The sequence below is a fragment of the Dermacentor albipictus genome, chromosome 10 (genome assembly GCF_038994185.2).
Source record: "Dermacentor albipictus isolate Rhodes 1998 colony chromosome 10, USDA_Dalb.pri_finalv2, whole genome shotgun sequence".
NCBI classification, from domain to species: Eukaryota; Metazoa; Arthropoda; class Arachnida; order Ixodida; family Ixodidae; genus Dermacentor; species Dermacentor albipictus.
The window spans coordinates 48,825,455-48,852,893 of record NC_091830.1 but is presented as its reverse complement, the minus strand read 5'-3'; the positions used below and the strand labels follow the sequence as shown (position 1 = coordinate 48,852,893).

Sequence of the window (27,439 nt, the reverse complement as noted above, 5' to 3'; positions counted from 1 at the left end):
AAAAAAAAAGAAAAAGAACGCGATGAACTATACAATCATGGTATGTACAGGTGAGAGAAAGGCGACTGTGTTGGACGTAAATATTTAAACAGAACTTGTCAATGAAGTCGCTCTTTTGGAGGAACATTAAAAGAAATGTTGCAGCTCGACGTTGTTCTGAAGGCGAAGGCATGATCTATAGTATGCGTCCTAGGTCCAGTGGTTCTTGGAAAGCAGAGTACAGTCTGCCGAAATATCAAATAATTTCGACTCTGTAACACGTGTAGAGTAGACGAGCGTACAACTTCGGGCGTGTCAAGAAGACGTGTTGGATAGCGTTGGAGCGTTAACAGCTAGAGGACACGGATGAATCGCGCTTGTGTGCCTTCGCTCGTTTCGCGCTTCATTTTCTTTTGAGTTAAGCTGGCTGGAGCTGTAAGACCGAGCGCGTCGGTCGGCATGTAACCTGGAAATCAATTCTGGAAATGCGTATGCTTCGATAAATAGTAACACAAGGACACATTTTTCTCGGCAACGTGATATCTTTCTTCTCCTTTGTTGACCCGAAAAGTTTTACCCTAATCCACATTTCATAAACACACGCTCCGCTGTCGTGTTAAATATCGGTGAGAGTGTCTGCCTGGATCCAGGAGGAAAATGTGCATATACATATTTCCCCAATTCAATAGAAATGTGCAGTGCAAATATTACTGCTGATTCCCGTTAACCTTGTTGGCTTCTTTTTGTGGTTTGAGATGATCATACATTATATTGCTATTTGGATTAGCAATATATTTAATGTGTGATAGCTTGCTTGTAGTGCTGCATAGAGCCCTCCATATAGATACATGGTCGAGCATAGTGATGGGACAGGAGCGCTACCGATCGTGCGCCTGTGAAGACGCACGGCTTGTCTTAAAACACTACTTTTTTCACTCGCCGACAATTGCGGGAATGAACTGCTAAAATTTCAGCCATTGTTCCTTTAGTTTTCTTTATTATTTTCACGTTCTGTTTGCAGCATCGAGAGGATGCTTTTTTAAAAGTGGGGCATCGCGACACATGAAAATTGTTCATCGTTTCTTTTTTCCAAAGACAACTCTTCACCTCCGCTGCCGGTCGGCCCGGAATTGCACTATCTTCGGAATCGGCCCACGTATGGGGAGTGCTTAACGCTTGCTTCCCTTCCGCCGCGGGTCGCCCCGTCATTGCACTGTCTTTCGGATTTCTTTTTCTACACGCCGACATGATATAGTGGGGAAAGTGGCCCTCAACAGCTGGGCTGTAAAAAAAAAAAGAGAGAGAGAGAGCAGCACACTTTCTACAATGTGACACATGCGCGACGAGCAACGCGGCTCAACAGCCATTTCAGCAAGCTGCCGAAACGGTCCGCTCGTCCAGAAAGAATGCGCACGGCCCCGCATCTGACAGGCAATTAACGAGAGCGACGGCGTCGTTGCCACCGGGGCCGTATCACCGCAGGAAGACTTTTTTTTTTATGCGAAGCATATTACGAGAGCTCAACCCAGCTCCTCAGGCGCGGCGGTGTCGCCATGAAACCACGTGACACCGTGACGTCACGACAGAGGAGAAATGGCTTTGGCTCAACTCTTGCAAGACGGGCTGGGTGGGAATCGAACCAGGGTCGCCGGAGTGTGGGACGGAGACGCTACCACTGAGCCACGAGTACGATGCTTCAAAGCGGTACAAAAGCGCCTCTAGTGAATGCGGTGTTGCCTTAGAAACGAGCTGTTTCTAAGGCGTGCGTCTCTTGCTCAGGCGTACATTTCGTTGCCGCGCCGACCGCTGCTTTGCTCGACGCTCACCGCGTCCAATGCGGGGCGCGTAGTCGCTGCCCTGTAGCCCATTGTCTTACACCCCTTGGCGGGTCGACGGGAACGCTGTCGCGTTCCACTCTTGAAAGCGAAGCAGTAATGCATGAGTTGTTTCTTCGTCTAGCCGAACCAAATATAGCCAAGCAACAGCAGTTCACCAGGCTAAACAGTGGTTCAAGAACTAAAATAAAGGCTAGTATGCTTCGCATCCTGGGCTTAACCTTACCTAAGCCACAGCCATTTTTTTTTTGGCGATGGCGTTGTATGCGGACTGCTTACGTCATTCCGGGCTTCGCGCGCTCGCCCGCGCCGAGTGCTTACGTCAGCGAGGACGGCGCGATTCGCGGAGGGTTACCTTTCCGAAAGGAAGTATGGGCCGCTATTTTGTAGCGATGCCTTATGCCTTATTCTATGCTACTCTTATCATCCACCACACACGGCCGCCTGATCCCGTTGATAATGTGGGCAGACCATCGCTCTGACCACTGGCCAAGCGCGAAAAGCCTGAAAAAGCATAGAATCGGAAAAGGCATCGCTGCAAAATACCGGCCATGGATGACAGAGGCGTTCGTGTTTCACCCTGCATGGGCTGTCCCGGCAATTTTGAGCGGGCTGGTGGCAGTGCGGAACCGATGAGCCGGCTAACGCGGAAGTTATTCCCGTTTGCTTACGAACAGCTCACGTTCGCCTGAAGACACTGTTGCGATATATCGAACAACGTACGTCTAGCGTTTGTATATTCTTGAAGTTTCCCGGGTATTAACGATTTCTTCTTATTGTTGTTGTTGTTATTGTTATTATTAACATAATCATAAATAAACGCGAGCTGACTGTAGCGCAAGTATTTGACATGGCTATAAGATTATTTTTCACTTATTTGTGAAACTTCAATTTCGGATTAAGTGAGTTTGACTTATTCATATCAGCTGACATGAAGTTCCGATCAGATCTCTTGCGTAATTTTCTCCCCATACCCGTGCGCTGCATTACATATATTTCTATGGAAAAAGGTGTAGCCGGCGCCAATTAAAGGGTGCCAAAACCTCCCCACACATCGTAAATTTAAAAACACGCAACGGCAGCAAAGATTATCTGTGCGACGCATATTCATTACATCGAAAACCTCCTGCTCGCTTACACCAGTACAACAATGGGATCTGGGGCTCAGTTCTCGAACCTTTTCGTTCTTAAAAGCCGTCCGCCTTTGTACGGCCGCACGTGCTCATTTCACCTTGGCCGCTGCAGACCCTTCGCTGCCATTCGCTTGTGAAAGGATGCGAGGCAGTCCTCGAGTTCAAAGGCACCCACGGCTGTGACCTGCGTTTTCCTGAATGGACAGAGGGCATACCAGTGGCCTTGAGTTGAGAAACGATGGACAACACGCTCGCCGTGCTCACTCTGCCGTACGTTTCACGTACGGCAGAGTGAGAAAGGTAGTATAAAGGTAGAAAGGTAGAAAACATTAGAAAGGTAGTAGCACAGCTTTGTCAAGTTAGGCCAATGGCGTATTGTTCCTAGTCGTCTTCAGTTACTCAAAGTGCTTTTTTTTTTATAGCGCACCTTTTATGCACCTGTTCCTACTGAGAGCGTCGGCGTTGCCCCCCCTCGTAACCGAGCTAATGAAAACAGCGAAGGATGAAAGCGAGCGCGGAGCGCAGCGGAAGATGAAACACGGCGATAGAGGAGACAGCGCGATGAGGAAATCGGAGGAGGAGGGTGCAGCGGAAACGTGAGGCGGAAGCGGAGGAGGAGGGTACGACGAAAGCGTGAAAAGAAAAGCGTAGCGCCGCGCAAGACTTGTCTCTGCGGCGACGATGGCTACGAGATGGCGCCAGAGTAGCGCGCGCGTCGTCTGCATGGAAACGAAGCGCTGCATGAGCGGAAGTCTGTCTGCGGCGGCTGCATGTGAATCGCGCCCACGCGTCCCCCGCGCGCTGCCTCTCGCAACGTCCCGATTAGCGAGCCAGTCGCGCCACATTTCGCGCCGTTCCCAACGTGCCGCACGAGACAGATTGTCCACACCAGCCAATATTTCGCGAAATGAAAATAAATCATCGGGGATTTTTTTTGAAGCGCGATTAGTTGTTTAGCAAACTAGATAAGCATAAATATTTAAAATAAATTAGGTTCGCGCTTTGGGTCATAAGTCCCAGAAGAAATGCACAGTCTGTTTCGCACTTAGGAGAAAACTCGGAACGTATTGCATCGCGATGCGGCAAGCAATGGAGTCGTGCGGCGGCAGCAGCTCGAGCAGGCGCAGGCGCCTTCGGGGACTGGGCATGCCCCTCACAGTTAAAAACAACCTTCAATATGGCTAGCCGACCCCCGCGGAAAGCCCGTAATAAAGCCGTAGAAGAGAAATTCGAGATCATACAGTGGAACTGCAGAGGTTTTCGGAGCTGGAAGAAACGGTCCCACCTCCAGCTCTACCTGCAGTCCCTCGGTTTCGTGCCGGCGGTCCTGGCTCTACAGGAACCCGGCGCGGAAGCTAAATTCACGGGGTATAGCTCGTTTCAGGGATGTCCTACAACGTGCATCCTGGTGAACAAGGCGTACACCGCAGTCCCGGTCGATCTCGACTTGGAGATTGAACAGGAATACACCATGGTTAAGGTCCTGCCACTTAAGCGCCATTACCCGTCAATACATATTCCTAATATTTACTGCCCCCCGCACAAGCTGCGCACAACTTTCAACGAACTCTTCCACCGCGCGCTCAAATCGGCTGACAAGGATCCTCTCGTGGTTGTTGGGGACTTCAACGCTCCCAGCCTTCATTGGGGATACCGCTTTGAGAAGGCCAGAGGACGCAAACTGGCGGAGTTAATCTCCACACTTCGTCTCACGCTGCTCACGGATCTGGCATGGCCGACGCGCGTGGGCAATTGGGTAACGCGTGATACATGTCCTGACCTATCTCTCGCTAAGAACGCTAAAGATGCCGCCTGGGAGAACCTGGGGGACTGTCTTGGTAGCGATCACTGCCATCTACGGATCACTCTTCTGGCGAAGGCGGCTCGCAAAAAGTGGGGCAAGGCCAAACTGACCGATTGGCATAAGTTCAGGATGCAGGAGGTACCTCCCGTGCTCTTTTCAGGCGGTTACGCTGAGTGGGCAAAGCAATTGCACACAATACAGCAACAACACGTTACGACAGTTAAGGCTTCCGAAGACATCCCCGCATGCAGTGGACAATCACCTAATGCACCTGTGGGAGGCGCGCCGAAGCCTTACCAAATGGTGGAAGAAGCAAAAGCTCAATTGGAAGCTTAAGGCTCGCATTATCGAACTCGTGGAGCAAGCCGCAGCGTATGCTGCCCAGCTCAAGGACTCAAATTGGATGGAAAAGTGCAATTCGTCAGCGCGTCAGATGAGCTCGAGAGGGACGTGGCGTCTCTTTCGCAGCCTCATTGACCCCACTCAGACGAGAGGGGAGACGCAGCGACAACTTCTGCGGGCTTTGCACGGGTACCAAGGCACGACAGCTTAACTCGCGGACACGCTGTGTGACAGGTATCTCTGTTGCATAGAGGACCCGCTTGGCATCGAGTACGAGTACGCGGGCAAGCCTAATCCAGACCTTGATGCCTCTTTTACATTCCCCGACCTTAGGGCGGCTTTAGCTAAGATGCGCAGAGGTGCGGCTCTGGGCCGCGATCGCATAACAGTGAAACTATTGGCGAATCTTCCGGACTCGGCCTGCCTTCCCTTTCTAGAGTACATTAATCAGATCTGGGATGGGCGTCCTCTCCCTCCCGATTGAAAGACCTCCTTGGTCACTTTCATTCCTAAGCCAGGTAAGACCGTAAATACCGACAACCTAAGGCCCATCTCACTGACTTCGTGTGCGGGCAAATTTATGGAGAAGATGGATCGGGATCGCCTCTCTCCGTACATGGAAGCTAAGGGCCTCTTTGCAGACAGTATGTTTGGTTTCCGGTCGGATATGTCTGCACAGGACGTCCTCCTCCAACTACATCGCGACATAATACGACCCACGGCTATGCGCCACAACGACAAAGCCATCCTTGCCCTCGATCTTAGGGGGGCCTTTGACAACGTTCGTCACGGCAGCATCCTGGCAAACCTGAGCATCACGGATTGCCGGCACAAGGCATTCGCCTACGTCAGAGATTTCCTCTCGAAGCGTCAGGACCTCCTAAAGATCGAGGATAGGGAATGTGGCCCATACACCATGGGAACACGGCGAGCGGTGTTGTCGCCACTCCTTTTCAATGTTGCCATGATGCAGCTTCCACAACAATTGGCCCGGGTGGAAGGCATCCATCACGCAATTTACGCGGATGACACGACAATTTGGACTACTGAAGCGAGCGCTGGGGAAATGGAGGACCGCCTCCAGCAGGCCACCTCCATCGTCGATGGCTATGCTATCCACTGTGGTCTCCAATGCGCTCCGGCGAAATGGGAACTTATATCAGAACCAATCCCAAAGACAACACGAGTTTGCGTCTCTTTCTGATGGGAGGTCCTATTAGTGAGGTAGAGGAGACCCGGATCCTGGGTCCATCACAGACTCAGCCCGGTATCCACTATCGACAAACTCAAACGCGTAGGCGAACAGGTCGGACGTATGATCCACAGCGTTTCCAACAAACGCGGCGGGTTGCGGGGCAGGGACGCGCTTCGGCTCGCCCATGCCTTCGTAACCAGCAGGATCCTATACCCCGTAACCTACCTTCGCACTACAAGGATACACGATGAACGCATCGACGCCATCATAAGTAAGGTTACAAAGCGAGCTTTGGACCTCCCGGTGGCTACCTGCAACGCTAAGTTGTTGGCTCTAGGTGTGCTTAACTCCTACCAGGAATTGAAGGAGGCCCACCTTGTGAACCAATGCACGCGACTCTCGCAGACGTTGTCCGGGCGCCACCTGCTAGACCACTTGCACATACAACACGAGTGCATTCCAGAGGAGACATGCAGGCTCCCGGAGCTCTGGCGTCACAAGCTCTGGGTTCCTCCACTCCCGTGCAACATGGACACGCAGACACATGAAGGCAGACGAAAGGCACGCACTCGGGCCCTCGAACATCAATATGGATTAAAGCAGGGTGTATACTACGCTGATGTGGCAGGGCCGTCGCGTACTGGATTCTACACGGCTGCCGTAGTTCACCAGGACCAACGAGTTAACGGATTTTCCTACCACGCTTTCAACTCCGCGCAGGCCGAGGAGGTTGCTATAGCACTTGCCGCCTCGGACCCGAATTCGAAGGTAATCATCACAGATTCGCGCAGCGCCTATGAGCACTACCTGGGGGACGCGGTATCACCTTTAGCCTACCGCATTTTAAATCGAGCCGTGAGGGAATCGGACCCCTCACCCAAACGCATTATTTGGACTCCGGGCCACCAGGGCCTCAGAGGTAACGAAGCTGCGGACGCAGCCGCCCGAGCGCTTACCCACCGGGCACCACAACCAGACCCTTCCGGCTCAGGGATCAGACAACCGCTTCTGCGGTTCACGGAAATTCTGGCAGACTATTGCGAACGTAATCGGCTTTTCCCGGTCCCAGCTAAGGGCCTGAGAAAAGCCGATGAAAGAACCCTGCTGCGCCTGCAGACAAGCCCCCTGTTGTGTCCTGCAATAGCAAAACATTTTGACCCGAAAGTCGATGGGCGATGCCCTCACTGGGGGGAAGTCTCCGATAACTTTCACATGGTGTGGGCATGTCAGATGAATCCGCCCTTTTCCCCCACTAGAGAGGCATGGGCGGCAGCCCTACTTAATTGGTCGGCGCTGCAGTCTCAGAGGGCTCTAGACCAACGGGCGCGGGTAGCAGCTTCGTCCAGTGGGGTCCCAGACGAAGGACTCCACCTATGTAAAGGGCCATTTTTGGCCTGCAAACTCTCAATTTATTGAATAAGAATTTCCATGATTGGCGGCAACGGAGTACTGTGCTTGGCGCCGTTAATTACGGTTGGTGCCACGAGATACTATATTATATAACCTAGATAGTTTCTCAGGTTAGATACGTAAATTATTTTCCAATATGTTTTTTATACCTTAATACGTTGCAAGAAATATGACGTGGCGCAATAAAGTTGTACAGCTTGCATAAGCCCTTTATCTAATTAACGCTTGAAAAGAACATGTACAGTCTGTTTCACACTTAGGAGAAAACTCAGAGCGCATTGCATCGCGATGCGGCGAGTGCTTGAGTTAGGCGGCGGCAGCAGCGTAGCAGAGCGCGCAGGCGCAGGTGCGGCAGGGGCAGTGTCTTGAACGGCTCAAGTAAAACTCTTGCTTGGGCTAGTTGGTTCATGCTTGAAGTAGGTAAAGGCAAGGCGCAGAAGACGAGGACTTAGGAAGAAGAACACAAACGACAAGACAGGCGCCAAACGACAAGTACGCCTGTCTTGTCGTTTGTGTTCTTCTTCCTAAGTCCTGGTCTTCTGCGCCTTGCCTTTACCTACTTCAAGTCTTGAACGGCGTCGTCTGCTGCGGCGCCGCGCGCTGGCCGCATTGTCGGGAAAAGTGCTACTGTCAGGGACAGTGCGCGGACCCCATCGTTACAACGTGAAATGCGCCGGTATTCTTTACCAAGCGTTGTGCGACGCCCACTGATGCGCCTCGAAGGCAAGTTCATCGCTGAAAGGTGCAGGGCAATCATAGACGACGTATACTGATTCCGTAGATTCTTGACGGTCCATTCCCGGAGGAGACTATATACAGTCCAACACGATAGGTCGCCGGTCCGCACTGCTCGTGTTGTGCAAGAACTGCTCGAAGAACGCGCCGTCACTCTCCTATAGTGGCCGCCACGATCTCCGGGCATCAAGATCAGCAGCGTCGTCAACAGACGGCGCACGCTTATCACGACTCCGCCCCGCAAGCGTTTGCGCATGCGCGAGCTGCTGCCGCCGCCCGACTCCAGCGCTCGCCGCATCGCGATGCAATCCGTTCCCTAAGTGTGAAACAGACGGTACAGCGTGCTCAAAAACACCCAATGAAGCTATTTCCACGGCGTTATCTCTTACGCCAGCCTTTTTTTTTTCTTTTCCCGCACTCTTAGAAAAATTTACACCCTTTGGGGCGTATCTTGTCCCACAACGATAGTCGTCATCCATCTTGCCCGCGTTTCCTTTCTTTAACGCTGCGAGCCCGGTACTTCCCAGTCACGAACGGCATGCGCGTTATCAGTGTGACGCAGCATTCTCGACAGGAAAGTAGCTAGCGCCGGGTTTTCAGGAAAGGAAACGCAAGCAAGGCAGATGAAGATTATTGGTGTGGGACAAATATACGCCCCAAAGGGTGCAACCGTTTTAAGAGTGCGAGCTCTGAAGAAAAGCTGCGAAACATGAAGGGGAAAAAATGATGCCACTGCGCGTTTGCGCGCATCTGGATCGCAGCGCTTTCAATCCGGTTTCTAAAGTACGAATTCAGCATGTGCCGCTTGATGCCGACGAGTGCGTTCAGGACCGGCCTATCTCTCGTTCTCGTCATTTAGGACCGCGGCCGGTTTCAGCCTTCACAACGAAGGTGCCGACGTCATGCGCTCGACCAACGTTACTAGAACCAGCGGGGTCTAGTAACGTTGCGCTGGACGACGTAGCCGATCGCTTGCTTCTTTTCCGATCGGTACATGCGGGCTTCGTTCTTTTTTTCTTTTTTTTTAGAAACACGATTCAGGGCGTTGCAGCACAAACGCGCCAGCGTGCCATGTCGTTATCTTTATTTATTATTTATCTATTTCGTCAGCTTTATCCAGAGCTTGGGAAAAAGCTAGAAAATAAGCTAATCGACATGGAAAATAAGTTTAACGGGCGTTTCTGAGTACACTCGAACTTCTCAAGGCGGACTTATCGGTTAAGAAGAATATTCAAAATCCTGCTTAATTAAACATAACTAATTTACTAACTCATCACACTTCAGTAAACAGTCTGAATAATCTAAGACGACTGCAAAGAATAAATTGTGGATCTCACTTGGCTAAGTTGTATTACTCTATTTTTGAAGCCCTGCTTCCTGGGGTCTCTATGTGAAATGTCCCGTCTTAGTTATACCTGAAACACCTGGTAGAAACCCTCAAGTAAGTGCAGTAAAGGTTATGGCAATACAAATGTATACAGCTAGAGGTTCTAGCACTGTCTCTGCAGCAAAGGCTTACAATGGAGCAGCTCGAGAGAAATAAATTGATGTAAACCAACTTGCGCGTGAATGCCGTTAAGGCATACCATAGAACAAATCAGGATCAAGCAAAGAGGCTGAGGCTTGCGATACACAGTTATTGCTTTTTGTCTTTTTATACGAAAAGCATCAACACGTTATTGCGCACTTCATATATTGATAGAAGTGCATGCTATTGCTGAAGGCCTGCGTGGCGTCCAGCGCCAACCGCTCCACCAAATCGAACCAGAAGAAATAAAAGCAAGAAAATCTGTTTCACAAGCTAATTCAATTGCTTTACCGTGCCGTTTGCTTCGAGCATGTTCTTTATCTATTTCTAAATGCTTAAGTATATAATGACGGTTAACTTCGTAGCGTTGCCGCACTGATTCCTCTGACAGTTATGTTTGCAGTGAGCTAGCTGATTTATGCCGATTCCAATAACAGCCGAGAAGCTCGCCTTAATTTGTATTTATATTCTGCCTATATTCGGCAACCAACACCTCAAGTACGGAAATGTCATGCTTTCGTCTCTTCCACGTCGTTGTGTTAGTAGAAAATAAAGCCGTAATTTATTCATTCATTATTTTGTTACATAATTCGTTCGTTCGTTCGTTTGTTGCCGCTACTACGACTAAGCCAGCGCCTCCTCCTCCCATGCAGGGTAGCAAACCGGAACTGACCTCTGGTGAACCTCATTGCCTTTCTAAGCATCCTTTCTCTCTTTCTCTCTCTCTTCATGCTAATTACTCTGTGGAAATCCGCTGTGAGCAAGGACTCTGGAGAGAAAAGACGCAAAGCAAGCTGCTTGTCCGCGATAAATGTTCGTGGACCATAAATGCCGCGAAGAAGATTGTTTTGATCCATAAATGCCGCGAAGAAGATTGTTTTGATTCTTTGTCAATGCCCACAACCTGGAAAGTGACGTCACATTATATGATGATTACGCATAAGGTTCAGGTTGCACTTCTCTGCTCCAAGTTGAAAGCATAGTCCGGCTCTCCGCCGCACCCCCCCCCCCCCCCCCTACGAACTCCGGTCCTCGACCGTGTCGCTCTGCGTTGTTGAGACTGTCGCGTCGTCACCGTTCTTGCAATCGTGTAAGACTAAAGGACGCAGGATAGCGATAAGGAAGGAGTGAGACGTGTTGCGCTTAATTTACTCTTCCTGTGTCATGTATTATGTCTCCTTGTGTTTCTATACTCTAGCACAAGAACGATGCAACGTCTCCGACTAGCCACGTTTCAAGCATGGCTGCCACCTCGTCAATACATTGACAGTTGTAAACAGCTCGTAAGCCGAACCCAGCAACAGATGCGAAAGTGCACAGCACACGTTGGCTGTGGGAACACACTCAACCAAGTTCCTGAATGTTTTTATGTGTAGGCGCCTCCAGCGGCAAATCTAATTATCTTGAGACCGACATTCAAGCAACATCCACGGCTGGCTCCCCATTCCTACAACAAAGCAAGCCACAGCCAACGGCCCCTGCACTGACCTTTGGCTTTCGCCTAGCCTTAATGCTCGAAACAATGAGGCTGAACGCAAGGCTAAAAACAAGAAGAAAGAAAAAGAACAAAGAACTACATATTCGGTCGTACGACAATAGAATGAGCCCGCACCAGTCCCTTGAGTGAAGAGTCACGATCACGGTCGTTACGGGCAACGTCACCGTCGTCGTCTTTCTGCGCGAACTATAGTCGCGTCGCATACTCAGGAAAACAAAGAGAAAAAAACCAAGAAAACAAGAAAAAATTGAAGATAGAAAGCGCGATTGTCTGCGAGCCGTCAGAAAAGCGCTCTGTCGAAGGAAGCGAATTTTTCCATTATCCCCGAAAATACAATTCCCATCGCCGCCTTTCATATATATACTCGGCCTTGGTATGCTTCGCCCATCTTTCTTCTCTTTTTAGGCCTTTTGTATGAAAGCAACATTTTCACGTCTTTCCACGGAACATTAACTCGGGCGACTATACGGGGCGCAATATGGCGACGCAGTTTCCCTTCCCTTTCCACGGTGCCGTCTGCTGCTCGACGGTTGAATTCGGAATCTGGGCTCGTCTGCTTAATGAAGAGACGCAGACGGCAGTCGACCGCAAACGGCGCCGCACCAAAGGATAGAAGAAAGCACATATAAAGCCTGAGAATGGAGACTTATAGTGTACTGTCAGCGAAGGAACAGAAAGAATAAACCAAGGCGAAGTCACAGGGAGTCCTTAAGCCTAACCGAAGAAAAACAAAACAAAGCCTTCCCTGAACGCTTTGCGCAGTACTGGCGAGAACGAAGGGAGACATACTACGCACCAATATCAGAATGCTGATAAACAAAACAACCACGCAAAGAAAATGGACATGCGACGGGGCCGTTGGAATCCGCGCCGGAAAAGCCGACTGACGGTCAACAAAAAAAAAAGGAAAAAAATACGGCGCGACGTCACGGGATAGGGCAAAAGTCAAACGCCCGCGATTGGCTTCTACGTTAGCAGACGGCGAGCGGATTATATCCGAGCAAACGGACTGCGCCCCAGACGACAGCGAATCACCCAATGTGAACGAACAACGTAGAAAAAGCGCGTGGCCAATGCACTGGTATAAAAGGCTTACGGGCTTCTGACGTCACGAGACGGGGAGGTGGTGGGGAACGTCGCGGAAGCCTAATGGCCACTTTGCCGACAGGCTCGCGCGGGGCCCAATGTTTGCGATGGCTTGGCTTCCGAATCGAAGCCGCTCTGCGTGGCTGAAGTTCACTTCTACAAACTACTGCACGCAGGGGGGAAGCCAGGGTCACCCAGCGTATGAAGGAGGTTCGCCTTACGCAAAGCGTGCACCTTATCAAGCGAAAGAGATCCGACCTTGCAAGGTAGGAAGACTTCGGCCGTCTCGTCAACTAGGCGAGTCACGTAGAGACGCCGAAGCCGTCTGCGACATAAGTAAAACGGGGCGAGCATTTCGAAGGTCCGTATCGCTTGAAGTCATCGAACTTCTCCGCTTTCCGACTCTACAGTCTCTTCTCTTCATTTAGTATTTAATGTACACATAGTAACGTGAAGAAACAAAGTATACACTTTAAAGAAAAAAAAAAGCGAGGGGGGAAGAAAACGAACCCTGATCGGCAACTGGCTCGGAAGCTCTTCGTGATGAGACAGAGACGTATCAAATTACACTTTCGGCTTCACTTCTATGCTAGCGGAAATAATGTTTTAGTGCCATCGTTAAGTCACACAAAATTACAGCATCGATTGGCAAATACCCGCCAGCAGCAAACGTGTAGTTCAAGGATCATTCTGTTGCTTTTGTCTCATTACTAACTAAAGCAATACCGAAGAGAAATGAAAAGAATAAGCAGAAAAAGAAAAAAGAAGGAACGCGATTCTGCGCATCGATCACATTCAAAAACTATAGTTGCGGTAGTAGCTTGTTTTCTTTGATCTTTGGTCTATTTACATACCAACTGTATTTTAGTGATGTTTCTTCACTTTTCTGCTATATAGTTACTTTCAACTTTTCACCTGGACTGGAGAATGTGAGACAAAAGAAAGGGGAAAGGCAGGGAGGTTAACCAGATGGATAGATCCGGTTTGCTACCCTACGCTGGGGAGAGAGGGGAGGTAAAGTGATAGCAAAGTAGAGATAAAGAAAGGAGCATAGACGCACCTCGACGGGAGCTCCCGATACAGTCATAGACCATGGACCTCCTTTTGAACTTGATATTTTTTCAAAAAACTGCAACCACTACGTGAAGCAGTAGACTGAAAAATTGGAACTGAAACACATCCTTCCATCGTGTGTGTATATCGAACCACTGTGTCAACACTAGCAATTCACTCTGCCATATGTGACACGCTGTATCTTACGCAACACTTCGTGTGGTGCTGTTTGTATGTCCCTGCGCGTGGGTTGGGGCATTGGTGACTCGTTTCGAAAGCCGCCAAAGGAACGTGTTTGAACTTACATTTTCATGTATACGGCACCGATCTTTCTCAACGCAGATCAGTAGGAGTTCTGAAAACACCACAGAAATTCCCGCTCACGCTTTGCCGACGTGTCCTCAGCGACTGCGGCCCAAACTGTGCTCCTCTCATACTGCGCCCGCATTCAGAGTCCAACGCGCCTCGTTTTCTTCCCCGGTTATCTACTTTCGGACTTGGCAGAACAGGAAGTTTGGCTGTAGTTGGTACCGACTGAAACACGATGTGTACTCTGGCACGAAAGACGGGCTTACTCTTGTGACCTGTCCTTCCTGCTACAATCTTCGTTAGAACTTCGCTTTCAGCGAGGACGCGGCTTGAAACTTATTGCAACATCCTTTTTTATTATCTTACGCCGACATCGTGGTATCGCCCTTGGAATGGTAAGTGAGCTGTGTAGACAAGCCTTAATTACCGAAACTTCGTAAACATCTGTAGTGTGTGCGTATGTGATCACTGCGTGTATCATAATTGTCCCCCGTCACCTGGACTAGCATGCCAGGCGATCAGCCAGGCCCACATATGCGACGTATACCGTTATGGTTTGTATCTCTGTACCTGGATGGGTCATTACCGGAGGCAGCGCTGCTAACGAAGCGAGTGGACCCTCTGGATTGGGTCAATTCACTCAGGCTTGATACTACGCGTTTCAGCCAGAAGAACGCTCAGGAATACAAGCACACGCTATAATTCTTTTTCTATGCAGATGAGCGAGACGAGTAAGCGGAACGCAGTTACTTTTTTTATTTGTAAGTTACAACAACATAAACTAAATAGAGAATGAAGCCAAGGACATTATTTGTTCTCTTTACCTGAAGCGTAGAAATTACAAGGAAAATAGAAATAAATCAAGCAAAAAGGAAATGACAGCTTGCCACCGTTGGGAGAAGAAAGAAAAAAGACATCTTCAGCATTACGCGTGCTATATTCCGCCACTGATTCATGAAGCAACGACTATCCCTTAAACACTGCTGGGTCCTTTTCTCGTTTGCGTGCGTTCACTAGACCTACCCTGGGAGTGCTAGTCAGAGATCACGGCCACGTCGACGGATATGGAACGTTTTTATATATATGGCACGGCGGTAAGTTTAGGTGGATGTGGCCAGTAGCAAGCAAAGGGAGCAAGGCTGCAACGCTCACAGCACTTCCTCATCTGAATTTAACAAGTAAAATTTCCCCAGCGCCTTCCTTTGCTCGTAGAGTAGAGAGTCCCCTCGGTTCTCCTGATTCGTGTCGCACCAACGCTGTTTCCAGGAAAAGCCTTCACATTCAATGCGACACTATCGAGCGCTCAAGCATGGCGGAGACGTGCTTAGACAAAGCGAATGGCACCGTCTCTCCACTACACAGCACGAGCGAGGAGATGCTTCAAAACTCGCTCCGAGTCCAAGAAGGCAGACAATGAACGAGCAATGCTGACTGCGAGCACTTGAGGCACAGACACAAACGTGACCGGCCTGAAGAATTCAACCATAACTCTTGAGACAGAAGACGCGCGCACACAAATAATACGATTACTTCCTTCCGAAGCGAAATCATCCCAATGCAATAGACAGACTTGGTGAGTCTTTCTAGCCTGTTTTTTAAGTTCAGGTGCACAACGTCGGAGGAAAAAGGCTGCTCAAAACGTTCGCTAGCAATGACGCACGCGCCGTTGCACTTATGATGGGAAGCCGTGGGAAACAAACGCGAAACGCTTTCTTTTTTTGTGTGCGTGTGTACACTTCGAAATCCAGGATTCAAAGGAAACGCGTCTGGTCGGGAAAATTCATGGCGGCAAATATCGAGCGCGGACCAATCGTTGAAAACTAAAAGGAAAAAAAGACGTTTCGGCCCCCCGCACGAGAGCCTGTTCACAATCATTGTGAAGAAGGCTCCCGTAGCAAGGCCAAAACGTCTATTTTTCTTTTTTGCGTTCTGTTTTCAACGATTGGTCGCCACTCGACAGTTCTCGCCATAGGTATACTTGGCAGTCTTTCTAAAAACTGATAGCGCTTTCTTTTCTTGCGTTCTCGCGTTGCATCAGCAAAGAGCCAGGGCATGAACAACCAGCGCACGTATAGGGGCAGCGGACTGGGAAAAGGCATAGCTTTTGTGCGCGCAAACATCTTTCCAGGTCTGTTCTGTTCCTTTCTCTTCTACGTGGTACCTTAGTTTGTTGTAGCGCAAGCTGAACAAGGACAACAGAAAGGCACATCTGAGACACACACGAAATAAGATATGCCGTAGCAACAAGCCCCTATAGCTATCTTCATCGACTCCTACGTGGGTTGCTGTGCAGCGACTGAGGTAAAAAAGTACCCCGGCTGCGCCACTGCTCTATCTTGTGCAGCAAAACAGAGGAATAGGTGATAATGCGACGAGCAATAAACAAAAACTGCATGAAACGAGCAAACGTAGCGACATCCCAGCGGAGAGCTTACTGACGTCTTGCCAATTTCGCTACAGGAATATTGCGCACACTTTGAAGCCCTTATACATCATTAGGGCAAGGACACCGCGATATAAGCGTAAGCGAACTTTGCTAGGGACCTATGTCACTGTTCCATCCCAACAATGTCGTATGTCTTTAAATCTTTTATCAGCGGCATGGAGAGACGGACCGACGAACGTACGGTTGACAGGATGAATGGATAGGCTCACGGGCTGGGAAAAATTGATAGATCTCGCGGGTGGTTTGTTGAATGTCATGGGGATCCTGCCCTTTGAAACAAAGTTGATAGCCGGTACAACCAAGATCGTTGTATTATATTTCTCCCGCGTGTATTGTCTCGGTTCTCGTATACCACGGTTCTCAACAACAGGCTATAATGTCTTCGATTCATCAAGATAATTAAGTGTAAGATACAGCGCTCCCTCCATCGTGTGCTTGCTTTGTTTTTGTGCCATTTCCAGCCATATCTTCGTGCTAGCGTGCTCCCCCCCCCCTCCATTTACTTTTCCAATCTGTCTTCAAAGCCTCAGAGAAAATACGTCCACCCTTGTGGACAACCGCACTTATGGTTCTACATTCCGACATTCTTACAGAACGTGCTTAATAATTTTAGCACAGCTGCCGCATGCTGCGGGCGCCGGCAGCTCACAGTTTAGCGTAAAAGGACATTAAGGTCACGTGCCATGTCTAATTACAGCTCTAATAGTCTATAGTTTATGCCCTTTGGGTCGCCGTGAAGTCCGTAATGGTCGGACGTAGAGCTAAAGCAGATGTCCAGAACTCATAGTTACGATTACGGTGTTTCAAAAAACGAACCAACTAGCCGACAAAAAAATCGTTACCCCTTTACTCTCCCTCTCTTATCGCCACTCACAGCTATCCAGCTGAACGCAACGCGGAATCGTTGATGTAGGCCCTTAATATACCACGGTTCCGGAAGCCTGACAAAAATTTGGAAGATGTATAGATCCCAAGAAACCCTCCCACATACAAACTGCTGTGACCTTTACGCGTATAGATCTGCTGAGCTCGCCCATGGCGGCAGACGAGGGGAACATAGCCGTTCGCCGTTCGCAGCCGATCAAAGAGGAATACGATCATTCGCAGCAATAAAACAGCACGGCGGTAAATCTTGATTAGGGTCTCCGGCCCCCGCATCAACGCGGCATGAGGCAGAGCGCAGATAACGGAAACAGTGAACGGAAAGGGCAAAGACCGCGGGGCATCTGACCAAACTCAATGATCCAAGTCTAGCGCGTTTATTAATTATTGACAGTCACACGAGAAGCACCGATTGGCAGTTATATAGCGACGACGGAGCTGCAATGGCGCCGGTGGAGGAATCCGCTGTTGGATCCACGCGGAAATCCTTTCCGCGATCGCAGTGCCAGAAGCATCTCATTGTTGCATGTGTTACTCTGAATCAGATTGTTCTGCAATGCGTTCTTGATGCGACAGAATTATTGAGCACGCTCAACCGGGCTTCGCTGCTGCTGCCGATGTGGAATCAGGAGGGCCGACCCCCGAAGTAGCGTAATCAAAGGCCTGCACAGGTATAGTAGACCGAACCTGATAATGCCATCGCAGTACAGTCCCCTTCAAGTGTAGAGCAAGGACCCGCGAGTTTTCGTCTTGCGATATCCGAAGACATTCTTTTTCTTCGTTTGTATTCCCATTTTTTAATATGGGCCCCTTCGGCAAATACACAGTTCTCAAGCATTTGGATTCTGTATCGTTTCTGTTTATGAACGTTATCACGCATTGGCCTCCCGATATGCCAGTCGCTGTCGGTTGCCGCGGGAATCTGCGGCGTCTCTGTCCACTTACCCAAGTTTCCCGCTCTTCTTCTAGCACGAGTAGCACAAGGCGATATCTTGCGGGAACATTGCCGGTCTCACGCTGATATTTCATCCCGAAGATTGACCACCAACGTCTGCTCATCATCGCACTTACTTCAAGTGCATTTTAGGCAGTTGTCGTAGTTGACAATGTAGAGAGAGAGACAGATAGATTTTATGTGCAACAAAAATGAATAGGGTGTTCGTTTACTTCGTCTGTGACCGAAACGGTGACCACGCACCACTGCGTACGCGAGAACTTCCGAAGATGGAGTTAGGACATGGGACACGAATATGGGACAGGAGGTTAAACCCTGGTGAGGGAGCCGTAGAGCTGCTTTGCTTTTGAGGGAACTCTAAAGAGGGAGAAAAAAAAGAATTATTTGAGCTGCCTTATTGCATTATCCTTCTACAAGAATCAAGAAACCACTGAGAACAGGCTTGGTAGACCATAAAAGGCCCGAGAAGGAAAGACAGGCGGTGGTGGCGACGCCGTCGTGATGTTCGCGCACCGTGCAGCATACAGTGACGTCATGGATCTTTACGGCGCCGCCGCATTTACTATTTTGTCAGGAAAACTGGGCTAGATTGTCTTCTAAACGATCCAAAGATTGAACTAACAAGTTTCAAAAACTTTTACCAGGTCAATGGGACCCAAACACGAAACAAATGTTTTAAAATCCATTACAACATGCTTACGTATAGCGGCGCTGCGGTTCCGGCTTGTCATTAAAGAAAGAATGGAACTCAAGTATTCCATTCACTACTAATAATAAACCTGTCACTGCGAAATTATTGTACAGTTTTGAAATAATACGTTGTCAACCTCAACTGATTTCGTGTATCTACTCAGTGTTCATTTAAAGTGCAATATGACACACTAGTGAAAGGGCGTCAGTTGTTGGTACGCATGGTTCGCTTGGCCGGCACATTTCCTTTAGTGTGAACGCAAGTGAGAACGCATTGCTCGCGAAGGCAGCTTCGTTGAGTCAACACTACTTAGATATAGCGCAAGGCCTGTTCACTACGTCGTGCTACTGGACCGGAGTTTTGATTGCCAAGGCTGACGTGACGAAAGCGGTGACGTCAAGATCACTGTTGCCTACTCGGGAGCATCCCCATTAGATTCTATGGCAGTCGGGCCGCTATAGCGTGACGTCAAGGATCGGAGTGAGAGAGAAAAAAGTGAGATAGCTTTGTGCTTATCCAGGTGGTGTTGGTTGAGTGCAGACTGGTCGCAACTGAGTCATCGCAGCATCCGCTGACAGCTTGCGCTATCGCTTTAATACGGAAGCCGGCGGGACTGTGCAAGGGCAGCCGCTGCTGCGAAACCGCGTCTGCACTCCACGCATTTCTACGGTTGTTTACCGTCGTTTCCAACCGGTAGCGCGTCTTCCTGACTACTTTGTGCGCGCGCATCCACTTGCGAGCAGGAAGGGGACTGACCCGCCGCAGCATATGGTGTACACCGTCGATAAGGCTTCTCCAGCGACACTCCGAAACGTGTTCCCTCTCGACAACCGACCGCGAACAGCGAGCGATAACGCGACGCACTGCAACGCGCAGTCAGCTGTAACGTATATTTCGTCCCCAAACACTCGAAGCTTGCATTACAAAGGGGCGCGTACGGGGTCCCGCAAAGAGCTTGCCTCGATTCTTGCGGCCATAGAAAACAGCGAGAAATCGAACCGCCGGCTATGCACCAGTCAGCGACCATGCTAATTGACTCATTGATTATCCTAATAGAAAATTCAGCTGGTATAACGTCCATATTCAGTAGCTGTGCTAGATGAGACGCCATAGTGGAGAGCAACTCGGCGGTTTAATCTTGACCACCTGGGGTCAGTTAACGGCGTATGCCTAGCTGAAGCTCACTAGAATCTAACCAAATCAGCTCAACCGTAAGTACGGGAACTGAAGGCGCGTTGTTACGTTCTCCGCCCTGGGAACGTGGCCGCCGCGAACGAGATTCGAACCCGCGACGTATAGGCCAGCAGAAGATGCCCAAGCCACTGTGCCATCGTGACCGGCAGCCCGGCCAAGCTAAAGACTAATTGCGACACAATTTTGAACCACGTACAAAGCCTACTTTTAGATAGCGTAACGGAACTGCCTCCGGGCAGAATTGTACGTTCGAATTAAGATTGCCCGCATCATGAAAAGCTCGAAAAACTAGATGTTTTTCATACCGAAACCGAAAAGCAGAAACAACGCCATTAACGATCGCCGGATATGACGCGAGAAACCGAAATCTTGAGAACCAGCCCTGAAACCAGCGCAGCGCCTATAAGCATGGCCTTTGAGATCCGGCAGCGCGGGCGACTCGCCGAAAATCTCGGAGGCCATGTAGCAAGACCTACGTCATATCGGCTAACTACCAAGGCCCCCGCGCCTTCTGATTAGGGAAGATCCAAATGTAGTTAATAAAATTGGGCACTTGCCAGTCCTGTGGATATGCCGATATTGTTGATGATATTATGCTGCTCATTTACAACGCATTTTTGCCAAAGTAAGATTTAGTTCCAGTTGGCTTAAGCGTTCAAGTGGAATGCAAAAAAAAAAAAAGGAATCACGATATGAGCAGGTCTCTAGCTTGCAGCCGCACTACAGGACCACGACCCCGACGCACTGAAACAGATCTTGCCACGTGGGGACTCCAATACGAGTAACCTTATCTCACACAGCGAATTTCTGTATTCTCCATCCCGCCACGATCCCGATTCCCATCGAGCATTTCGCCACACTACGCAGCGGTTCGGTCCCGCATTGCAAGTTGACAATGTCGATGTACTATTTGACGAGTGACAGGCACTAGGGGTAACGAACGCACCAGAGTGACAGCGCCTCACAGCACAACAAGCGCTAAAGAAAAACAAAAGTGCGTCGACTTGCGCAACGTCAAATTCCACTTCGCGTTTCTCCTCGCGCGCGTCGCTGTTGGCGAATTCTAAAAAAAATGCATGGGCCGGCCACGCCGTGTAGAACTACCCACACAACGAGTAGTTTTTTTTTCCTCAGTCCTGAAAGTTGGGCTTCTGCGTCTGACAACAACGTCTCGCCAAGAAGAAAGCTTTCGGAACAACATTATGGTTCGGGACGCTCTAAAATGCTTTTTTTTTGTTTCTCTTTTTTTTCATGCGAGAGTGGATGCATGACAGCGAGCAAGAGCGTGCGCCTCTGTTTTACAAGATAACGGGACGCGTGCATTTATGCGGCCACAGTACAAAAGAAAATCGAATTGGCCGCGCACCACGAAACCATGGTGCGATGCTTTGACGGCGAATTTACGGTGACTTTTTTTATCTTTTTTTTTCATGCGGTTAATACTTCTCTCTGATCGCTTTTTCTTTCTTTTTCATAAGCTTTTCGGAGGCTTTCATCTCATCCGGATCACTCTCGCTAGTCATGACGTTAGGCCTCCTACGTCACAGGCACAACAGAGAAGCCCTCTTAGCAACGCGGGCGGCTACTCGTTTGGAAACACATCACGCAAAAGAAAAGTTTAAAAAAAAGTAATAAACGTAAATCTTCTTATTGCTTCTCTCTCTCTCTCTTCTTTCTTTCTTACAGAATCGCATAAAAATGCTTTTGTAAGGTAGATGTGGGTCATTGAAACGGCGGTTAAAAATATGTAAAAAAAAATGAAAAATGAAGAAAACCAAATGGCTGCTTCTACATTTCAAGTAAGCAAAACAAAACAATCGTTAAGTTGGAGGGGGATAAGAAAATAATAAGAATTGCGGCAAACTTTGTATTTATCGAAAGCTTCTTATATTTACAATATTTATTTCATTGACGCAATAAGGGCAGCGAGGCCTCGTGCTTCAGAGTTTCAATTTACCTGTATAGTACGATGTCACACTCGCTTATTCACTCACTTATACTCACTCACTTACTATACTCGCTTGCTCACATACTCACACTCACTCACTCACTCACTCACTCACTCACTCACTCACTCACTCACTCACTCACTCACTCACTCACTCACTCACTTCTTACAGACGCTCATAAGTGACCGAACGTGGGCAACGAATAACTCCTTCCTCCTGCACTCAACACCCTCGTGGAGTACGCTTCCCAAGCTTCGGGCTCAGATCGAGGGAAGTTTAGCGAACGAATAACTCGCCGCCTGCTCTTGGTCGAAACACACCTACCGCAACGCGCTTTTGAGTTGCTTTAGTACTACCGTACACGCTGCACATTTTCTTCTATTTCTTTTGTTGATTTCCTCACCCAGTTGCTGTTTATTGTGTCGCATTTGGAAACTGGATCTACGCCCCCTTGTGTAATGCTTTCGGGCCCTTAAGGCGCAATGAATGAAATGAAATCGAAGTCACTCCGATTTCACGCATGTTTCATAAGGGCGTGAGGTAGTGTGTAAGCGCCACAGCTTATGGGATGGACAAGAAGTAAGTGCGGGAATTTAATTTTTATGACTCACGTTGTAAATAGTTCTATGTTTCCTCATCAAAAAAGAAAAGCTTCTTCAAGTTCTATTCGTTGCTACGTAGCCCTATCATTAATCGATGTCTGGCCGGTCTCCCTCGTGGGTATTGGCGGCGAGGAGTTACGGAGTCGCCATCTATCGGAAGCGCCTCGCTGGCGTAGTATGAGGGATCACGTGCCGCGCTCCTCATAGGTTTTGCTGTCAGCGCTCACTGAAAACACCACGCGCGAGCTCTCCTGGACATTTCTGTAAGTACATTCGAAACGAGAGAAGTTTCTTACTGTCTAAATAATAATCTTGGGCAAACTGAAAGCACACAATCGTTTCCAGACGCTATCTCTTTACCGAATACGTACAGTGAACGGCACTGCGCGCGGTAGCCGCGATGGAGTCTCCCGAACCGGCTTCTTGCGTGAAAAGTAGGTAAACGCTGAGAGCAAACTATGTGAAATATGTTCTTATAGTGTTTGTATTACTAAATGGAGTGTAATAGAACAAAGCCTCAATGCAGCGATCGCGCAGATTCGCAGCGACCGACTGCGCGTCTGCATGCTTGTCCGCGCACTGTTTCGCTTTCACCGCGCGCGCGTTTTCGCACCGTGCCATGCTTTAGACCGCAGAATATGAGCATTTGACAGTATACAAGCAACCATTGTTGCGTGGGCGCTATCACAGCTGTTCAAAAATAATTTCGTTGCAGAGACTTCGACGCCTACGGGGACTGTGATGTGCCGTCGCGACGATTCAATCTTTTTTTTTTGTCTTCTAAATTCTTTGACCTTTCAATACTATTTCTCGAGTTGCGCCGCACTGTATATTTATCGGTGTTCTCAGCGTGCAATTTCCCGCTGCTCCTTTTTTGTAATCCAGTGCATTAATCATAACACAAACATGACCATATGCCATGCTTTCTTTAAATGTGCTTCTTACCGCTGCCTTTCCACTCCACTGAATTTGCCAGTATCTATAGCATCGACAAGTTCATAGACCAAACCGCCCCGACATTAGTCGGGCAGCGGACTCGGGCGAGCGTCTCAGTGCGCGTTTTCAGAACATCGCAGACCGGGCGCCGTAGCAGAAATCTTCCTCGCGTCTGTGCTCGCTGCACACCCGAGTTGTAGCCGATGACTGTTTGCCGGTTTTATGTTTCGCGAGCCAAGCTTCACGCAGCTTCTTGTCCTGCGGCTACGTGTGAATAAGGCTGACACCGGCCTCCGTTACGTGCGTCCGGCCCTGCGGCACCGAACAGTAGCTTACCATGTTGCGCGCCTTCAAAGGCAGCCACTACCTATTGTAGTGCTTTCAAGCGATGTAAAGGAGACACTCGAAGCGGGAAAATTTCGCCACTAAATGAGGACCGCAGCGTACGAAAGAATTTAAACTCGTTTTCAGCTCGCTTCGGCGCGCCCGAAACAGCCGACGCGGCCGCTATGTCCACGTGATCCCTCCTAGCACGTCACGCCGATGGTGGCGCCAGCTTTTCCAGTGGTGGAGCTCGAGGCCAATATGTGTTCTCTGAAGGAATCGGCCTCAAAAACAACTCGCCCAATTTTACACTTTATCATAACCTACCCGATTCTTGGCCACTCCCCCAGAGTGGGTACGTGCCAGTAGACCACAGCGATCTGCACCTAAATCATTCGGCAAAAGAACAACTCGCCATGACGCCCTGCTACCGAGCACGAAGCCTTTAGTTCGACTCCCGGCCACGGATAAGTGCGCCGCCCGGAGTGCTCATCGCTACCCAGTTGCCGAAACAATTACCGCGACTGTATTGACACAATGTTCATTATCGCTTCTGTGCATGCAAAGCGCCAAATCTACTTAGATTCTTGCACTGATTGGCCACGTCCTTTCATAGGCGGCGCTTCAAGCACCGCAAAGTATTAAGCCGAGTGATTTGATAACCCTGCCGCGAGCGACAACCCGGTAAATTCAATTTGTCACGCTATAAAGGAGTCGACCGATAAAACGCGCCCGACGGTTGCATTACCGTGTTCAGTAACGGAAATCGAGTCATCCCGGAAGATTAGATAACGTTATCCGATCGGTATAGCGAACTCTGCCAATCATCTGACCACGTGGTATCGGGAAGCAAATTAGGAGGCGGCAATCGCCTAAGTTGTCTCCGAAGAGAGGGCAGCGCTAAGTGAAACACAGTTCCGGGCATCAGAGTTTCAGGAAAAAGCAAAAAAAGAAAACGAAAAAAAAAAGGACTGCCGCCTCCGTAGCCGCCGTAAGTGCCTGCTACCATGGCAACAACATCACGGTAAGCTCCGTCTGAGAGAACTCTGAGAGGAGGCTTGCAAGCAACGCTCCTCCGCGCAAGCGGGCGCATTACGGCGAAGCCACCCTGCCGCCAACCCTCTCTTTCCCGGGGTCTCAGTCGGCTCCGAAGTTTGGGATCCATCAAGCGAATTAAAACCAACCGATCGCTCACTCGTCTCCGAGTCCGCTGCAGACGTAAAACGACTCGCCTTGACCCTGAGGTTGTAATTAGGAACGCGTACTCCGGTAACCACTAACTTGAGCTCAGTCAACGCGTCCAGACCACATTGCTGATTAGGAAAGGACATTCGGGTCGGTGCGAGAGCTTGCGCCTTGAGTGCGCAAATGCCATTCGTGGGAAAAAAAATAAACAATAAAGCGACGCGGCGCGAAGTCGGGCGACGCGAAAGCAGACGATGCATTAACTCACCATATCGTGTGCAGAAGTAGGAGGAATATCCCGGGAACCACGAAGTCGTCCGAGCCGACGGACCAGCGCCGCTTGAACACCACGACACCCGGCATCACAGGTTGTCACACGCGCACACACGGAAAAGAAGAAGAAGAAGAAAAAAAAAACAGGCAAGTGAGAAACACACGGGCACGAAGCACGTTGCACGCCGTGCTACAACTGCACACTGCGCGCTGCACACACTTTCAAGGGACGCTCTCCGTGAACTCGTCAAACGACGCGCGCGATCGCATCGGATCACAGCGACGGCCGCGGAGGCTGCTTCCCGGCGCAGCCCCGAACGAGCAGCAGTCGAAGCGAAGAATCCCTGCGCGCGGCTCGCGGGAACCACGCCGCAACGCCTTCATCGCCGAGTAGTAGCAAGTTGCTCTGCTGCGCTTGCTGTTTCTCCCGCCGAGTCTCGTCGTCCTCTCAACCGTGCACGCTCGTGTGTAGCGCACGCGTTGAATTCTCGCCCGCACCTCGGCGGCGAAGCGTCTACGCGCAGGATTTCCTGACCGCAGAGAAGCGCACGAGATGCACTGACAAACACGGCGAGAAGCGGCGACCACTTTGCAAGGGGAGATTCTCCCCCCAGCCAACCACCGACCGCGGCAAGCACCACACCGACGCGCGCTTTTCCGGAGACACCGCGGAACGGCGCCACCGGAGCAGCTGTTTGTTACCGAGAGAGCACGGACAACTTCTGCTGCGATGAGGAGAAGCCGAGCGAGCTTGCGTTTGCGAGGCGGCCATGTTCTGTCTACTTCGTTATTATTGCCATCTGAAGGTAAATGAAATGACTGGTGCGTTCAGAATTAGTTTTTTTTGTTAAGATGGAAATGTCTCCGTATGGATCAAGCTCTTGTTTCTTTCGGTCCTAAATCGGTCCAGGGGTAGCTTCAAAGAGGAAGCTTTAGCTCGGGCACAACTCCGACGCGGCCTGTTCAAATATATGTGAAACGCAAAAACGCTTTTCTGAGGTAACCCCTGGACCGATATTAATGAAATTTGTTGCGTTTGAGAGAGAAAGTCAAATTGTAGTGAACTTGGAAAGCGGAATTTCGATTTAAGGCTTGGATGTTGTTACGAAAATCTTCAAAAAATGAAAGTTTAAAAAAAATAGAAGCATGAAGTTTACAAATTAATAACTCTGCATCAAGAGAAGATATCGCAGTTCTGTAAACGGTATCCCTTAGATCACCGAAAGCGGACAAATTCGATATGTCATTTTGTATCTTACATGAATTTGTTACGTTGTTTACAAGGCTTCTTCGAAAGCTCTATGTCCATATTACTAACTTTTTTGAGAATCACGTGTGACATGTCAATTTTGTCCGCTTTAGATGTACTATTAGGTGCAATTCACAGAATTGTGATATCATTTTCGTTGTTTAATTACAGAGTTGTAGAGTTGATAGTTTCGATTTCTGAAAATCTTCGATTTTTGTTAATTTTTAATAAGAAATTCACTACATAAATAAAAAATTCGAAACCAACAGTCACTAAATTTTGAGTTTTCCTTTTAAATGCAACAAACCTCGCCCAATTTGGTGTAGTGGTTGCAGGGAAAAACGAATTCTCCTTTTACATGTATTCATGTAAAAGATAAGAGCACCCGATCCAGAACTTCCTCTTAACGCTGTCGCGTTAAAACTACGCGGGCGGAGCTTCGGAGCATGTATCCGTGCGTAATGTAATGGGGGCGTTTGGTAGCGGTTTTGATTTCTCCGACCTTCCATAACTCTTGTCGATGGTAGCCATAGTCGACTCGGCGTGAATTTCCGACGCTCATTGATGTTAAACCCAATAGCGTTAAAGGGACTGACAACTTGCCAGAATGCGTTGTGAGACGTTGATGGAAATGAAAGGGCTATGATTTATAGTGACAGAACCCAGCACGCTGTTCGCGATTTAAGTAAAGGTTATAATTTTAAGTTGGCAAAGAAAGTCTCAAAAACCAGCAAGGGGCGAGGTCTGGCAGTTAAATTTTGGTACTTCATATGTAATCTATGGGGTTACCGCACGTAAGTCGGTTGTTATTAAGTACAGAATAATTATTGCCTAACATTGCAGCTG

At 49.2% G+C, this 27,439-nt stretch overlaps 1 protein-coding gene and 1 pseudogene across 3 annotated transcripts in view; one reads left to right on the top strand and one right to left on the bottom strand.

The window, feature by feature from the left end:
* The window catches only part of inaE (inactivation no afterpotential E), a 195,928-nt gene extending 169,922 nt beyond the window's left edge, over positions 1 to 26,006 (bottom strand). Inside the window, exon 1 of one of the 3 annotated variants that reach the window (XM_070527400.1) lies at positions 25,340 to 26,006. In XM_070527400.1, coding sequence (XP_070383501.1) covers positions 25,340 to 25,434 — 95 coding nt within the window. In that variant the 5' untranslated portion in view covers positions 25,435 to 26,006. The remainder of the gene's footprint in view (positions 1 to 25,339) is intronic. The other 2 variants (XM_070527401.1, XM_070527399.1) reach the window with 2 other exon arrangements.
* LOC139050802 (uncharacterized) lies at positions 5,683 to 7,737 on the top strand (annotated as a pseudogene).
* Positions 26,007 to 27,439: the final 1,433 nt, after the last annotated feature.